The 18108-nt window shown below is 32.3% G+C and overlaps 2 protein-coding genes across 6 annotated transcripts; one reads left to right on the plus strand and one right to left on the minus strand.

Annotated features, from left to right (window-relative positions):
* Window positions 1-731: 731 nt before the first annotated feature.
* Window positions 732-10401, minus strand: LOC123211348 (diacylglycerol kinase 1-like). 4 transcript variants are annotated; one of them, XR_006501392.1, is made up of 10 exons: window positions 10130-10401; window positions 8289-9849; window positions 6662-7028; window positions 6045-6121; window positions 5077-5196; window positions 4416-4580; window positions 3808-3945; window positions 3398-3549; window positions 2476-2804; window positions 732-1200 (listed from the first exon to the last, which is right to left on the minus strand). XR_006501392.1 is itself a non-coding variant. In XM_044630015.1 (9 exons), the coding sequence occupies exons 2-8, from the start codon at window positions 9465-9467 to the stop codon at window positions 3400-3402; spliced, it is 2196 nt and encodes a 731-aa protein (XP_044485950.1). In that variant the 5' UTR covers window positions 9468-9849; window positions 10130-10401; the 3' UTR covers window positions 732-1200; window positions 3398-3399. The 4 variants fall into 4 exon arrangements, 3 of the variants coding, with proteins under 3 accessions (XP_044485950.1, XP_044485951.1, XP_044485949.1); XM_044630015.1 differs by lacking the exon at window positions 2476-2804; XM_044630016.1 differs by lacking the exon at window positions 732-1200 and having other exon boundaries at window positions 1271-2804.
* Window positions 10402-13701: 3300 nt separating this feature from the next.
* On the plus strand, window positions 13702-16279 carry LOC123210774 (NAC domain-containing protein 68-like). Of its 2 annotated transcripts, none has more exons than XR_006501290.1 (3): window positions 13702-14143; window positions 15703-15971; window positions 16107-16279. XR_006501290.1 is itself a non-coding variant. In XM_044629250.1 (3 exons), the coding sequence occupies exons 1-3, from the start codon at window positions 13770-13772 to the stop codon at window positions 16164-16166; spliced, it is 480 nt and encodes a 159-aa protein (XP_044485185.1). In that variant the 5' UTR covers window positions 13703-13769; the 3' UTR covers window positions 16167-16279. The 2 variants fall into 2 exon arrangements, 1 of the variants encoding a protein (XP_044485185.1); XM_044629250.1 differs by having other exon boundaries at window positions 13703-13920.
* Window positions 16280-18108: the final 1829 nt, after the last annotated feature.

Genomic DNA, 18108 nt, shown 5'->3' on the forward strand with positions numbered 1-18108 from the left:
GAATAGTTTAGGGTGGTTTTAATAAATTAAAAAAAAACCCTATGAAAGACGACTGAGGGGAAGAATAAGAAGAAAAGAAACAGAAATTTTGATGTTTTAGAAATGAAAATACAAAGGAAATTTAGGCAATTTCCACTGCCCTGTGCCATTTCCTTAATGAACTGTTTATATAATTTTATATATAAATAATAATATGTTATTATATAATTAAGTATTATTTTATTTTTAATTTTTAATTATCTAATAATATAATGACACATTATTATGTATATATAAAATTATATATATAACATTACTCTTCTCAATATTATTAATATGACTGAGATATAAGGCTACTAATCATAGGAAAGTCAAATGTTGGAATATTTCCTAATATTTGTTGAATTAATAGAAAGAAAATTAGGTGTTTGGTCAATTAAATTCCCTACAGTCAAGTGGAGGTAAGCCTAACATTTCCAAAACTAGTTTGGCCAAAATCACTTTCATAACTACATAAATAATTTTCTATTGAAAATCAAAATTAGTTATTAACGCAGTATTAAACTTTAATTATTTTATTTTTTAAATTTATTATATTATCTTAAATTAATAAAAATAAAAATAATTTAATTATAAAAATTTCTTTTAACACTCTCTTTTCTCGTATTTTTTCACCTTTAATATGTTTTCCTAATGTGTCCACCAAATATTGATCACTATTCTTATTTTTGAAGGCTCATTTTTAACACTGATTTCACTTTCACACTCACTTCTAATATTGATATTCCAATATTTGATTCATTGATATGAACCTCAATGATCATCAAAGAGACCCAATATCAATATTCACAAGAACCAATCTAAGAAAGTCTAACAACTAGGTTCAAACATGCAATATGAGCCATGAACCAGAGGTATCTTGAAGAAGGTAGAACTCCATTTTGAAGAAAGAGTTGAGAATGTGAAAGATAATTCTATACTGTGATCGACAATATAGCTTGATCTCTTTCTAGTCTATACTCGAAACCACCCATCATGCCACTCTCATGATCTCTCTCCACAATATAGCTTGATCTCTTTCTAGTCTCTGTTGCACATCACCTTTCTGTCGCATCACCTTGCCATTCTCTGTATCCTTTGCATTGTGGTGAGAACGGTGATGGTGAAATTTCAATCAAAGTGAGGACTAGGTTTCAAGGACCAAATTATATGTTTTCAAATCTGTAAAAAGATAAACAGTCATACTTAAAATATTAAGGTAAGATTTGTGACATTGTTTTTTTTTTTCAAATTTTACTAATAATAAAATTACCATTTTAATTTTATAACGTTAGAAAATACTTTTAGGTAAAACCTAAGGTGGAAAGATGTAATTTATTGTATACCAAAGTTGTGCATTAGGGTGAAACTTTAAACGCAAGAACTGAAATCAAAACTCAAAACTCAGGCCAATTAACAACATGATTAAATGGCTGCTAATTGAGAAATTTGGTAAAAATTAGAACAATTTCATTATTTACAAAATAAAATATAAAAAATTAAAAGATTAAGGGTATTTTAGACATTAAAAAAACTGTAACTCCAAAATTTCTAATATGAACATTCACATTGAATAACTGTTAGATGAAAATGAAACTCCATCTGATGAACACAATATTCTTTTATGATAAGTAATCAAATAAATAGACAACATCAACACCCATTATTAACGCATTAACTTGAGGCACCACTGTCAAATAAAGACGTCTAATTAGTTGAATCACTCCACTAAAACAAAATCAATCTTGTTTGTTGACCCGTTTCGTCTACTCTTCCACTCTTTTTACCTTGTTTTATTTATGATCATATGACTGAGTCAAATGGGTAACTCAACAGTTATTATCATAAACACAACCATACCTAATCACCCTTATTTCAATCCAGTGAATAAATCTATCAGTAAATCTACGTATACATACCTTTGAATACATAATTAAATATATAAATTATATGTCATTATATGATTGAATGATTTTAAATTAAAAATAAAAAGACATTTAATTATATGATAATACATTATTTGTATACCCAATTTCTATTAGTGTTCAAGCCCCACTCTCCACTAACAAATTCTAGAAAACAATGCAATTAATATCATCTAAACAGCCATGTAACAACAAAAATGTAAAACTAATACGCTTGTTTGGGTCTTCGACCAGTCCCCACAAGACGATTGTTTTTATGTTTCGCTTTTACTTCCTAATCAAAACACGTTCACAAATTATATTTATTTGTTTTGCCATACCTAAAATTACAACAATAATCTGTCACAAGGGTACTCAAAATCCATGTGAGAACATCCTAAAACGTAGAAAACAATACAATTTCTTGTTCAGAATATTGTAATCAACCCACGTTACCTACTAGGAACATCACTCATAAACACATTCAAAACACAAAAATCAATGAAAGAACGATCACAGAAAATGGGAGAGGTTTCAAACCAAAGGGACTCACCTACTTCTGCAGGTTCCCTGGCAGAGAAACAACTCTCAGTGAACCTGAACCCCATTTGGAGGATAAGCCCCCGCCCCAACAGCAGCACCCTGTTCGACTCGCATGAGCTCCAAGCAGTGACTCACCAACTCAACAAGGCCATGCAAGGCACAACCGGATCACCTACTTACATGAACTACATAAAATCCCCATTCTACCGGCGGCGCCTAGGTCAGATTTACAAAGAAAATGCAAAGACACCAAAGAAAATAGTGTGTTCACAAGTGCCATTCGGCAACCTCGACAGAATGGTGAATACGAGGGCTGCTACCAGGGGATTTGTAGCAAGGCTATGGAAGAAAGTTAAACAAGGATTGTTCAGGAATAATCAGAAAGGCTATAGTTGACCTAGTAAGCATGGTATAAATGTAACCAAATTGCACTTTTAGCCAAGCTGTGTAATGACAATCAGTGAAAACAATTTGTGTACACTTGCTGCCTAGTGTAATGCATCAAAAATCTTATGTTCAATGTGAAGGCCATTCTTTTTGAATTGTTCCAAATACTTTCAACTAGGTCAAATAGTTTCTTGTCTAATAATATAGTTTGATCAATATAAACAGGTGTCAGACAAGTACGGTTGTCACAACGATACAGCTAGACTTTTGGTAGAAAAGCAAAGGATTATTTTCCCAGTCAATGACCTAATTTTTCAATGCAAAATTGTCAAAATTCCACTCTCCTACAAACTCATTGAGTAAGTACCTTTTCATATACAAAATTACAACATGCTTTAGCTATAGTGCTTCTATTTTTTTGAACCATTATATATGACAACTGTTTCTCGTTGATATGAAGAAAAAAATAAAAATAAAAATAAAAGAAAAAAGATATTTTAAAATATGACAAATACAATATCATTAACTGGAGTGGCATGAAAAACCTTTAAGCCAGCCTTAACGCCATTTCTTGAAGGAGAGCTCGCTTTTGTGAAGCATTAATTATATGACTGGTTTCAGCATTCTCAAGAACATCAGTAATTATTGCTGCTGCATGACCAAGAGGTGCCTCAGCAGCCCGTTTCAGCATGAAGGCCTGCCCAAGATAAAGGAATTAGCTGACCATCCAAATCCTAAATCTCAGGATTCTCCCAAGTTTCATCAGATTAAAAAAACTCAAGTTTCTGAAAACTTGAAACATATTGCAATTGGCGGTAAGCTGCTGCTGTAAGTGTATGCAGATTGAGTTGGATGTTTTTCTTAGCAAGCACACTAGTAAAAATGAATTTGCAGGTTGGGTAGGTGGACATGCAGATAACAAAGAGAGAGACATATAGGGAGAGAGAGAGAGGACCTGCCCATGGTGGGATATAGCTACTGTACAGGGTTGCTGAAACCAAGGCTCCCCATCAATATGAACAGGCAGAGCAGCATAGAGCTGTATTTTAATTGACTGTCCCTGCGCAAGTCTCCGAGCACGAGAAAGCCCCACCTATTTTCACACAAACACTCCACACAATAAAAACCTTGAATGTCAAGAACTGCCCCAAACTCAAATTAAAATCAAATCAGTACAAAGCAGAGAACATGACATGTTATCTGCCCCAAAATGAAACAGAAGAAGGTTTGAGGGCCTTTGGGATACTTAAATATCAAACGAAATTGTGGTTGGTTGACACGGGCTGAATCTCTATTATTTCTGCTTTATTAGGAAAAATAAATTAAGTGCCTTTGAGACACCAAAACATTAAGCCACACAAAATTGGTTGGTTGACATTAAGTGCTTTAAGTGACATTTGACTGCAAACATTCAGGGATGAATCAGTAGCTGGTCAAAGCATCAGGCAAGTTAAAGACAGAAATCTAAAACTTTCATTATTACAAAAGAGTATCACTAACATTTTTGATAAGAATGAGTTACAGATACCCACGACATTTGTCTTAATTAAAATATTACATTACCTGAAGCTTTCCAAGGTGCCATGTTCCAGATATGCTCACAACCTCAAGGATCTTATCATGCATAGATTGTGGATCAAAATTATCATAATTTTCATCCTCGTTTTGCCAGAGGTCTACACCTCCCATATAGCTTCCAATGTTTGCAAGAAGTACACCTTCTGCATCCTGCAACTCTCACAATGAAACAATATTAACTCACAGAAAAGATAACACATATCAGAACAACAATTTTAAACCTTGAAAGTAAAATAAAGTCAAAGGCACAAAGTAAAATAATGGGCAGGGAAAGAAAACTCTGGAAGTGCACCTGCTTCCCTTTCTTACGTCACTAGTTCTGTTATATAATGAGTGGCTCGATTGAAAAGTAATGTTGCCAATCAGGTATCAAAAAAAGAAGCTATTTCAATAGAATTCATGTCTTGAAAATTTTATAAGCAAGGCACATCAATGTTACTTTGATAGCAACACTTCTTTTTGAAATGTGAAAAGTCTAGAAATTTAACAGGAAAAGAATTTACATATTCTTTGATGCCCATAATATTAATCTATTAATTAAACAGACCAACAGTTCCATAACCAAACAACCGTGACTTTTTTTTTTGGGTCAAAAGTTAAGAGAAAATTCTATAGAGCTATTATTAAAAATCCACTCAATACCCACCTCAGGAACCTCTACCTCACAGCCATCCACCTCCACTCTAACTTGCCAAGGAAAATCTTGAAAAGTCCTGTCCATTATACTCTTTGCACCTTCTCTGGCATACAGCACTTTATTCATAAACTACAGTAACAAGGAAATAATTTCAGCTTGCTGGAATCAAGATCATTAAAAAATATGAGACAAGGAACAAAAAATAAGTGTGAAAAAACTTATGATGTCATTCATGTGCATGCTGAACAGAAGTCAAACAAAAATTAGAACGAACTATAGCTTTTAAACCTTTCTGCAACATGAGCTAGCACCAGCAAAATTACTATAAACAACCATTTTTCTAAATAAAATCACTATAAAATTTTAAAAGATGGATTATTACTTCACATGTTTCATAATTCCACTGCATAATTTATACATTGATGCTTAGTAAACCACATTTTTCTTGAAAATGGATAAAAAAATATTTCTAAAATTTTAGTTGTGTATTTTTAACAAAAGGGTGGAATGGAGTCTAAAATTTGAGTTCAAATAACACCATCCCCAATTCTTTCTCAGACGACCATGGGCCATTTAATACATGAAAGTCCCAATATGAAATAGTTCAACTGAGTAAAATGCACAAGATTCATCCTACAACTTTAAGTTAAATGCTAAAAAGGGACTTCATGAGAAATAAACAGTTTAAAAAATCAGGCTAATAAATACAAGGCCCATGAAAATGACAGACTAATCAATATTCAACTGTTTATCTGTGCTTCTAGTCATACTACCTATCTAATGCTTTCGAACTTTCCACGCAAGAATTCCTGAACCTTCAGTACATAGCATTTAAAGAGTGTCAAGTATAACAGTAATAGATTTTCTACAGCACCAAGTCTTAGGACTTTTCTTAACAAGGACATCCTGGTCCCTCGTCCATGCTGCCGTTTATTTAGAAAATCAGTTTACAATTCATTCTAATCAAAGTTGACTACCTGGTTGTAAAATTTATCAGGATTCTCCTCCCGCAGATTGTGAATGTCCAGAGCAACCTTTGCATCACACCCAATTCCTGCATACAATGCTCACCAGTGTTATTGCCAATAATGCATAAATAGCTTTGCACATAAAGAGACATAATTCTCCTGGAGGTATCAAAGCCAACAATCATTTAAAACTCAAGCCTTGCTACATTCCAAAAAATGAGTTTAAAATCTAATCCAGTATGCCAAACATTGATCCATAGTCTAGAAAGTCAATTTACTATAGCCCACATTCAAACCAACCCAATCAACATGTCATATTTTTTATGTACAGTCTGCATTAATAATTTAAAAATATTTTTTTCCTCAGTAAGGGTATCTTTTCTTTTTTTTGATAAAACATGTTTGAAACCAGGGACTATTGCCAGAACTACATAATTTTAGAAGTCAGAAAACTATTTCATGAGATAGTAAGTGTACTCTAGATAGTATGTGGCTCAAATAAAATATGAACTCAAATCTATTGGTAGGAAACATATAATTTGAGATCCTCCCGGGATTCTAACAGAACATGTTGCATCTATAATGAAATTCTGTTAGATAGTTGTAAAAAGATAGTGTGTATGTACCAAGATAGTTGTTCATAAATTTTGGAGGTTGGAGTTGCTTTCCCTGCTGATTTAGAATTGATACCTTCCACCGATCAAGAATGGTTACTGCAGCATTTTCTATGTCTTGCAACACTGTGCAAAGGCCACCATGTCTTTCAACAGAGCCCAAACCACCTCCCCAGGAAAGTACTCTGGCTAGATCATTTCCAGTCCCAGCAGGAAGAATGGCAACTGGAGGAGGAGAAACAAAGTTCTGCTTGTCTATAGCATTCAGAACCCAGCCAACAGTACCATCTCCCCCACATACAAGAACTCTAAAGTGAGGCACCTTCCTGAATAGAAAAAGACCCACTTCTGGTCCTTGTGTTGAGCTCAACTCAAAAATCTGCAAGAAAGACCAGCACAAGCAACCCTTGCAATATTAAAACGGATTAAATATCTATGATTAAGAAAATAACGAAGTTAACAACTTGAGGCAACAGTCAAACATGGTTCTTGTGAATAGATTCCCAGCAAATGCTTTCAAATTGAAAGGTTTTGGTTTTAAAGCAGCAGGAAAACAGTTCATAGTTCATTTCATTAGTTCTCATTAACTCAGAGGGAAATCATTGTTTAGTCAACAAGAACTATGACCAGATCTAAGGAAGAAATAGCTATCACATTAATTGATCCCACAGGAGTCCGTCTCAACAGAAGCAATAACAAATATGTTCTACAAATATCTAGAATCCCAACAATACCAAAGCCGGATTTCACATGCAAAACAGGGAAAAGTCATGTCAGAAATTCTAATGAAATCTTGTAATAAAAAACACAATCAACAATAGCAAATCGATGTTATCATCAAAACAAATAGTCTTGTTTAATAGAAGTTAAAGCAGTTTTGGTTAGTTAAAACAAGGAATAGAAGAAATTTCCAAAAATGCGTTTCATTGAAATGAGTTGAAATGTATTAAAAATAATATTTTGAATACCACTCTAAAAACTAGTGTAAAATTATAAAAATTAAACTTGTTTTCTTGTTTTCTTAGTTTTTAACTCTAAGCCCGGGATTTAAAATTTATATCAAACAGGTCTTCAACTATTATAATATTGATATACAACTTGGATACTAGAATTTTATCTTTGTTTTTGAAAACTACTTTTTATCCAATAAAAAAAAAAGTACAGAGCCCAATCTAACAAGCACACCACCAGAACTCATCAAAGAAAAAAGAAACGCTTTAAGGGGCTTCCAAGCTTCATTAACAAGATACTGAAGCTGTACCACAAAATAGTACTCATTCATTGTAGGAAGCTGGAAAATTAACAAACTTCTTCTAGTAATCAACATTAAGAGATTCTGAAAAATAGTTAAGAAGTATACTAGAAATGATGCTGACGATTTTGTCAGATTTCGATTAACAAAATCCTCAGCATCAAGAGATTAAATAGAAAAATCGAGCCTCTTTTATAATAACAGTAATATTACTCAGATATCAACAATTCAAAAACAAAAATACAATATTAAATCGACAATACAGTAATGCTTTACCATGATTTAAAATAAAATCAACTCCACAGTATAGATTTGACAGATCAAAGCATAGTGAAGACAATCAAATTTTATAGAAGTGACTTGATGTTGGATACAGGAAAAGAAAACCTGGACAGGATTCAAAAGAAGGTTCAATCGTTGCTTGAGGGTACATCCACATTGAGCCCCACTCTTCTTGTTGATGAAAACTAACAAGGGCCTTGCATCAGGAGGCAAATCAACTAACTCAAATCTCTGTTTCATCCCTAATGTTTGAGACTCGTCCTTCTGATTGCTCGAACTGCTTCTTTTAAAGCTGGGCATTGATTCCATCTTCTTATCTAATTCACTCCCTTGGGAAGAAACCACTGTATTCATGCTACCATTACAGTTTTCCTCTCGTCCAGAAGAGCCGTTTACTGCTTTATCAGCATCAGCTGTGCTTTCTGTAGATGGGTCACAGGTATTACCACTATCAACCATGTCAATAGAAAATTCACTACCATGCTTGTATCTCTTGCCCTGACTCCTAATACTTGCACGCACTGAAGATATAGCTTCATTTGCTCCATGAGTGATTGAGCTTAAAAATCCAGCTGCCAATGTATGGTTCACCTCCTTAACATAAAGTGGTGATACAATCAACCTTCTGAATGGGCCTAAATCACAAACATCGCCAGTTTCATTTGACATATTATTATGGCAATCAACATGAACTAGTCGTTGACACCAGAAGCAGCACCATATAGGAGATCCACCAAGAAAAGACCCACTACATGGCTCTTCGCAATAACTACAGAAGGAAGATTCACTGGGTTGATCTGTAGTTTCTGTCCATCGAACTGCCCACTGATGCATCACATGCTCAAAACCAATCATAGACACACACTTGCAATCCTTGTGGGCACTTAACGAGCAACTCAAGTGAGCTGCGGCACCACAAATGTTGCATTGGTGAATAAAACTGTCTGCAGCCGCCATAGGCCCGAGCGTTTGAGAAGGGGACATGGACTTTAAGCAAACACAACAATTTAAATTCTTCCCACGAGATACAGATTCTGGAACCCAACTATGTTGAGCTAAAGGAACTTTGTGCCTTCTCTTTGGGTTCTTCTTTGACCTGGCTATGGCTTTCATCCAACTTAAATTAATGTTTCTTCTCCACTGGAAGGCCGTGTAAGCTATGGTCAAAATACCAACTAAGGCAGCAGTGAAACAAGAAACGATAAAGAGATGAGACTCGGTTGTTTCAGTTGGACTCCAGTTGTTCCAACTTGGAAACCACATTTCAATATCTCTATCATCCATTTTTGAAAGTATATGTACTCACATTCTCCACCAAGATGGCTTCCAATTGAAAGAACAAATCATCCCCCTAAAAAGCCATTTAACTTTGTAACTATGTACATGTCCTACAATATTCCACCATCCAAGTACACGATCTTCACCATAAACTCTTAAAATTAAATTCACAAGAAACCCAAATTCAGACCTCTCTAACCAGCTTTTAAATTGACGCAATCCAACACTTAAAAACAGACTGTGCTAATTATAAATTGAAGCTATCCAACACTTAAAAACAAACTGTGCTAATCACACCAGCACTTATTACTAACAATATATGCACTACTAAACCATGATCCGCAAACCTTGATCAGCCCCAAAGTTGAAACAAAAGCACCTGAGAAAACTTCAAGAAAAAATATCTGTTACGCCGATCATACTTTAAAATTGATTTAAAAGAAAAAAAAGATTATATATCACAAATTTATCAATGATAAACACAATATTAATCCAACAACAAAAAAAAAATTCATCAAATTTTACATAAAAAAGCTAAGATTGAAAGTAAACAGACAAATTTCCACACTCAGCTAAGAACATCAACAGCTTTGACCTAATCTCCCCCGTCATTAATTCATAACTAGAAAAGCAAATAAATGAAAAAAAAAAAAAACAAAGAAACTTACAATTTCAACACTGGCTCAGGCAATGAGATAAATATGATCGATAAAATCAAAGAAATAAAGAAAACCCTAGAAGTGGTAAATAATAGATGATCTAGAGAAAGCAGCTTTTGGTAAATAAGAAAACTCAGGATCGAAGCAAAGCGCTTCTTTATTCAAATATTCGAAATCGTGAGACAGCATAGCTGCCGAGTTAATTATTTAATATTTTATTTTAATTGTAAAAAATAAAAAATAAAAACAAAAAAAGGAATGGGGAGATTCCTCGATTCTAGAAGGGGCGTGTTGGCGTGGCGAGTGCCGACAGCGCAGATGGAGCGTAGATTCTGAATCTTTATGATTAAGAGATGCCACGTGGAGAGAGAATAAAGATGGGGGACCCAGGGTGGCAAGCTTTAAGTAGTTGACAGGTCAATTTTTTGGGGGTACTGAAACTCGGTGGGGGAACTTTCTATTTACGGTCCCCTTAAAACGACAATTGGTTTTCTCAGTCGGCAAATGGGCAAAGCAATGGGCGGTGGCCACGGGAGGTGGAACTCATGTGAGCCCTAGCATTTATGACCTCTTAAATTCATTGTGGGCTAAATAATGTTGGATTGGGATCCAATCTACCTGAATTTAAAAGTGAATTTGGTTCAAATTACATGTAAATGAGGGTGGGAATTTGGTTGTTAAAAAAAAAGAATGCACGCTTAATTTGCCGACGTATGAGAGAGGGTGATCAAGCACGCTCTCATAAATTTTTACGTTAAATGCTTGAGTGATGGCGGCATTTAACCAATTAAAGGACATAAATGTACACTGCTGCCAACCAAGTATAATAAATAATTAAGTTGGTCATTTATGATAAGGACAGAATTTTGGTAAATAATTCAAAGAGAGTACAAAAATGTCATCCCAAAGTATGGAGGCTGAAATTAGGTTGAAAACTGGCAGTTATCAATAGCTGAAGAGGTAAAGTAAAATCCTAAGAATTTAAAAAAAAAAGGATATTTTTTAAAATTGAGATATAGGAAGAAATATTAATTTTAAAATTTTTAAAAAATAAGATAAAATTATATATTTTTAATATTATTATTAAAATAATTGTTTTATTTTTTAGCAATGTTATGTGTACCCATTTTTTGTTACAATTTATGTATATAGTGATGTGTCATCATGTAATTAGGTGATTTTAAAATATGTGTTATTATATGATAAAAAAATATTCAATCATATGATAATACCTCATCTATGTATATAAATTGTGTACCAAAAATAGGTATACATAGTTTTATTGTTTATTTTTATATTTAACAAAAATTTTAATGGAAGTTTAAAGATGTATTGGTGTTTAGATTTTTAAACTGACAAAGATATACTTATGAAATTGGACTAAAGCTTAGTAAAAAATAGTCCTTTGGCCATCATTTAAAAGGATTTACATGATTTTAGCCAAACCATTGTCTAATATATGGATGTAACCAAACATTTCAAATAATACCATATAATTGATATCATCTCTAACCTTTAAACAATTTTAAAACCCTAATAATGAATTTTAATTCTTATCAATTAGTTTTCATTAAAAAACCACGAAATAATGTTAAGATCTCTTGTATTTCTAACCGTTGAACAGATTGAAAACCCTAACATTGTTCATCACTAAAATTCTTACTTTCGTCAATCAATGTTCATTCAATAATCACGAAATCAAGAAAGAAACTCAAATGAATTTAGATATGAAAATGTATATTTAGTTATCTTATTATTGGTATTAACAATATAAGGGATTTTAAGAGGAAAATTGTTGAAATCATGGAAGGAAGAAAGTTTCATGGGGTGGAAGGATTCAACCCAGTACACAAATTCACGCCTACTTGACTAAAATGTACTTTTTGTAGGGTCGTAAATGATATTTTACATAATTGGGGTTATATGATATTTTATCGGTAGGGTTCTTGTAGGGCTGGATTTGAGCCGAGTAGAGGTCGAGCTTGTTACACTTGATCTTGAACTCAGTTCGAGTTCGATTCGACTTATTTCATTTAATTAATTCGTTATTAAAACGATATTGTTTTAATACATATGGATCAAAATGATGTCGTTTTGTATAAAAAAAATTTAACACAAAAAGTTTGATGAGCAAGCTCGAGCTTGAAAATATTGGCTCAAGCTCAAACTCGTCGAGCTTGCTTAGGACTGGTTCGAGTCCAACCCTAGGTTTTTGAATATATAATGGCTTACGAGTTAAATGAAATTATCCATTGTAGACTTTTTGTATATTAATTGTATATTCATAAGTAATTTTAATATTTCATTTGTCTGTCATGGCAAGATTAAATAAAATAAAATCTACAATGATGTTGTTATTGATTATAATTTAAACCTTAAATCATAAATCCTAATCTATGATCCATAAAATCTAAATTCTAAATTCTAAATTGTGAACCATAAATCCTAAATCATAATACTAAACCCTAAATTTCAAACCATAAATCCTAAAACATAATTTGTGAATTGTAAAGCATAAATCGTGAATCATGAATTGTAGACCATAAAATGTAAACCATAAACTTTGTACTGTAAACGATAAATCCAAATTCTAAACCATAAACTCAAAATCCAAAACCATAAATAAAAAAATTGTGAGCTATAAAATCTAAATTGTAAACTCTAAACCGTGAACAAATATATTCTGAAAAATGAATAACCCAGAACAAAAAAGAGAGGTTCAATTCTTCAACCACTTCTAATGTTTATGTCCCTAATGTTTCTCATAGTTTGTTTAGATAGGTATATATGGAGAGCCAGTGATTACCCCATTACATACAATTCATAGTCGATCGAACAAACAAAACATAACTTATGAAATTGATTAATTATGAAGAGTTCAGGACCATGCTTGTTTTACTTATTCAAAAAATTAGAACCGCGTGTACAAATAATGAACATAAATTTGTACACAAATAATGATTTGTCATCGTATGATTAAGTATTATTTTATTTTTAATTTAAAATCACTTAATCATATAGTGATATATAATTATTTATAAACAAGTTTATGCTAATTATTTGTGTACATAATTTTACTGATAATTACGTATAAAATTATACATATTATTTATGTATATACTACTACTCAAAAGTAATTATTGCAAGAGTGAAGTTCTGAAAACATTTCTTGTAGAAAAATTAAACGATCCGAAAACAATTATTTAATGGGATAATGTTTTAATACTCTGTTTGAAATTTTCAGATTTTGTCTTAACTATTTAAGATCAAATCAGCAAAATTTTAGGACCTCAAAACTCCCCCATACGATCCTTATATCTGAGATAAAATCAAACCCTAGAAAGTCTGAGTGGCCAATTAAGAAGTATTAGTCATAGTGCAAAAGACTTATTCATGGCGAAGAAATCAAAGAGAAAATACTCTATCCTGATTTGTTTTTCAATTCTTTTACGTAATAAAGTTGTATTAGGATTCCAACTGGTGCATATCTCCGTAGTAGCTTCAGTCAATTCATTTGCTTATTTATAGGATCCATATTTACGTGTTTTATTGGCATTATAACTAGCTATTTCGTGTTCTCCACTGCCACATAAACATTCTATTATATATGGAGGTTGATCATTGTTTACATTGATTAATTTAATTGTACATGGAGCTTCCAGCTGGATACAAATTTATGCCTACAGATGAAGAATTGGTGCTACATTTGTTTAACAAAGTTTTTGGGAAACCACTTCCGGCTGAGGGGATTCAAGAGATCGTTGCTAGTAAACTTTTTGAGAAGCCTCCAAAGAGCTTAGGTGACTAATTTAATTTGTATATTTTCTGTGTTTTTTGTTAGTGTTTTATCTTTGCATGTGAACGTGTATAGATCTATTGAAAAGATACTATGGAGAGCACAGGGTAGGATATGCAAGAATTTTTTTTTCAACAGGTTAACCCGCTTTGCAAAAACTTTGAGCCTGAAGAAAATGGTGGATTAGATTCGATTCATTTCATTTCATTCGAAACGGGATGCCATAGGTAGGTGATTAAAATGAAAATTTTCTAAGTCTATTGATCATTATTGCCACAAGATTTTACACCATGGAAAATGCATTTGCACTGATAAACATGCGAGCTGACGTTGGAATATTGATGATCAGTAATGCTTTTCTACAACAATGTTAATGCTTTTAATTCAAGAAACAATTTTTCTTAAGTCAGATTGCCTTTCATTGTTCTTCATTTTTTAAAGATACCAATAATTGTTTTAAAAACATTACTTTCTCTCTGATTTGATGAGTCAATACTAACCTCAATAATTCCACAAAAAAAGTGTTTTTAAAGACACCAATTTCAATCAATATTTTTTTTCAGTCTGTTATCAATTTATGATGCAGTAATGCTTTGAAACATAACAATACATGTGCCATTAATTTGATTTGCATTTGTTATCTTCTCAATTATTTCCTTAAGCTGGCTCTAAGTTCCCCCAATTCCAACAGTTTTTTGAGGAATTTGTGTTTGAAGACCTGAAGAATTGAGTTAATATACTTTTGGGCTAAGTAAATATTCTGGGAAGCATGGAAGCACACCCCATGGTGTCGAAACTAGTACAATATGTTTCGGGCGCCCTTCAGTTTCATGCTTTGAAATGCCTTTTAAATGTTTCAAAAACATTAGTTGACATTCCCGAATACCAATCGAAAACCCTAACCTAACATTTACACATATCCTCTCCTCTGTACTCTGGCATCGAAACTCGTCTCCTCTCCGGGGTCTTTAGTCTCCACTCTGGTGTTGAAACTGTGTCCTCTCCAGTCTATTGTACTTTGTCATTTTCTTCCGCCATTAAAATTTGTTCATTGGTCAAGGGTTTTACACTTCCACATTGTTTGGTTACTTTATTTATCTTTAAATTCTGTTGTTAATTTCTTCATTTTTAGCCTATGTATTCAGATCTCAAAGATTTCACATGCACATTTTAGGGTTTTTTTCAGTTTGCATTCTGAAAATTTTTTTCGCTTGTTTTCTAGACCTATTGTCAACTTTTTATTTCATTTTTTAAAATGCTAGTTCGTACTGTTTATCTGTGTATTTCTTTTCTTATTTGCAAAGTTCAAGGTGCTGCTGCAATTTTTGCTTTTTACAAATTTATTGGCTCGATATTTTCGTCTATCAGCTTGCCATGCATTGAGGTTTTTCAAATTGATCAAGATAGAAGCTTTGCTACAAACATAGGACTGAAATGGGGAAGTAATGGCAGAAAGGAATTTCCTGTCAAAGAAATAAACAAGTTATAGCTAAAATTAGTGGATATAATTTCTTAAATTGTAACTGAAAACAACTTCATCAAGGCTTTTCAAAGCTACATTGCTCGTCAGTCTTTTATATTTATTCATTATTTTTGTTTACTCGTTTCCATTTCCTAGTCTTGAAAAAATACGTGTCTAGTTTTGTGTTTCTGTTTCTGTACTACTTAAAATATTTAATAACAACTTCATCAAGGTTTTTCAAAGCTACATTGCTTGTCAATCTTTCATATCATTTAAATGTTTATAGTGATATGGTTCTACAAAACATACATTTTAATTTTACAGTGACATGGTCAAGTGGGGAAAAGGAGAAGTATTTCTTCATTCGTGATGATGAAAATATACCTTGTGAAAGTGAAATTATTCGGATAGTTGGAAATGGAATTGGATTCTGGAAATCAAGCGGAGAAGAGAAACCCATCTCAGTAAAAGGATTTGTCTTTGCTTTCATAAAACATCTTATTTATTTCTCTGGAAGTTTTTCAGAAGCAAAGAAAACACATTGGAAGATGGACTTGTATCGCTTACCCACCCAATTTTACACCAAGTTTCAGGTATAGTAAGACAGAAATTTGTGCTACATTTCTTTGTATTACAAGTGAAGAGTCAAATGATCAATTTTGACATTTTATATCAAATTCCACACATGGGTTTTTATTTATTTCATTCCGAAAGAATATTTTATGCAGGCGACAAATTGGGAATTAGGGAGAATGAGAAGAGGAATAGACTACACGAGCTGTTATTAATTCTCTTCATTGCATATAATTATTTCAATGTTTGGTGCAAATTGAAAGAATTATTTATTCATCAATTTGAACCGCATCAATTATTCATCCAGTACATAAAATTAATTTTTTAATTTTTTTTTTCAATAATTTTGGGCGTTGTATTTTGACGGATGCATAAAGAGAAATTGAAGGATGTCTAAAATGGTTATAAAAAACAAAACAAAACAAAAACTTGTTCACTAAACTGTTTTATTTTTGTTTCAATTTAATCGGCTATCGTTCGGTCCAAAACCAACCATAACTCTATCATGATTTTATATTAATAAAATGGTTATTTTTCATCAAATGTATTTTTACTTTAAGTAAAATTGAAGAATGCTCTTAAGATGTTATAACAATAAGAATCAATTTGTGTCAACTTATTGTGAGAATTTTATGTTCACATATGATTGTTATTATAAAAATGTTCAAAATCTCAATATTATTGGATATAAATAATATGGTTAGGATAAATGATTTTGGAATCAAGCTAGACATTGAAATAGTAGAGGTGGTAGTTCGATTTAACCAGAGGTCAGACCATTTGACTAGTGGAATGTTTTAAAATAATATTCAAATAAATTTTGTTTAATTTATCAATTAATAAATAATATGAATTATTTTAATATCACAATAAACTTTGTGTGATGGTAGACATTTTTAAGTCCAAATAATGAATTTAAAAAAGGTTATAACATATCTTATATGTTTACTAACAATTTTGTAGACCTACTAATGAATGTGACACTAATTAAGGATAGAATTATATGGTAATCATATTATGATATGACACTTTTTGTATGAATGACCATATATGCTTAATGAATGGTTGTTTATTGCTTTCTATGTAAACAAATTGACTTTTGGCATTTTGTGACTTTTGTCAAAATCTTATACACTCTCTTGCATATTCTTTAAGGGTCCTAGTAGTCCCTTTGAGTTCTCCATTGCTTCTTATAGACCGTGTGCCTCGTGTGGATACCCCACAATCAATTTAGTTAGATCAAGAAGCGATTCACATGCCGTTAAGTTGATTAAAGACAAATGAGCCACCAACGTGAATGAGTTTTCTAAACACCCTATGGTGTTACTATTTTATATGATGCATGATGTCTACTATAAACTAATCCCATAAACTTATGGTTGAATAGTATGTTTAAATAAAATATTAATATGTTATTTTGTCGTGTTTTCATCATTTTGATGCAATAACGAACTTATGGTGGTATCAAAGCCACATTTATGGTATATTATGCATTAAAAATTTGTTGGATACTTAGATTGTTTGAATGATGATGTATATTCTTATATTTATGTTATTTGCAACTTAAACAATGCAAAGTTGGGTAAATTGATAATGTGCATAATCTGTGTTATTTGTTGAATTGTTGATTTGTGTATCTTTGTATTTTTGTTGAATTAGATTTGCAAAATCGTGTGTATATGTGTTCATTATAAAATTCCGATTGAATAGCCTATGATTTTGTGTTGTCTAGCAAAGTTGCTTTTGTTATGAGTTGTCACAAACAATGAGAATCATATATAGTTGAGATGAGATAGACTTTCATGTCTTATCGTCTCATTCTAGCGATGGTTTACAAGAAAAATGAAGGATTTTTTTAGCATTTCTCTTAACAACAAAATTTTGAAAGACATGCCACAAATAGTTGTGCATTGTAAGTGGACGCTTATAGTGCACAACTATTTTACCATTTTTGTCATTGGAGTAAGACTCCTTTTCTCCCCTAAATTTTTCATGCTTTGGTCTAAAATGTTTTTTATTGGAAGAAGAGTCGCTCCATCAGTAATTTTAGAGGGTCTTGGTTATTGTGATGGCAATGGCCACATCCTGTGCCTCATGCCTTCATTTTTCTTGTTTCCAACTTTTGGTTTATTTATGAAACTAAAGAGCTTGCCTTTT

Source organism: Mangifera indica, chromosome 3, assembly GCF_011075055.1.
Source record: "Mangifera indica cultivar Alphonso chromosome 3, CATAS_Mindica_2.1, whole genome shotgun sequence".
NCBI lineage: Eukaryota > Viridiplantae > Streptophyta > Magnoliopsida > Sapindales > Anacardiaceae > Mangifera > Mangifera indica.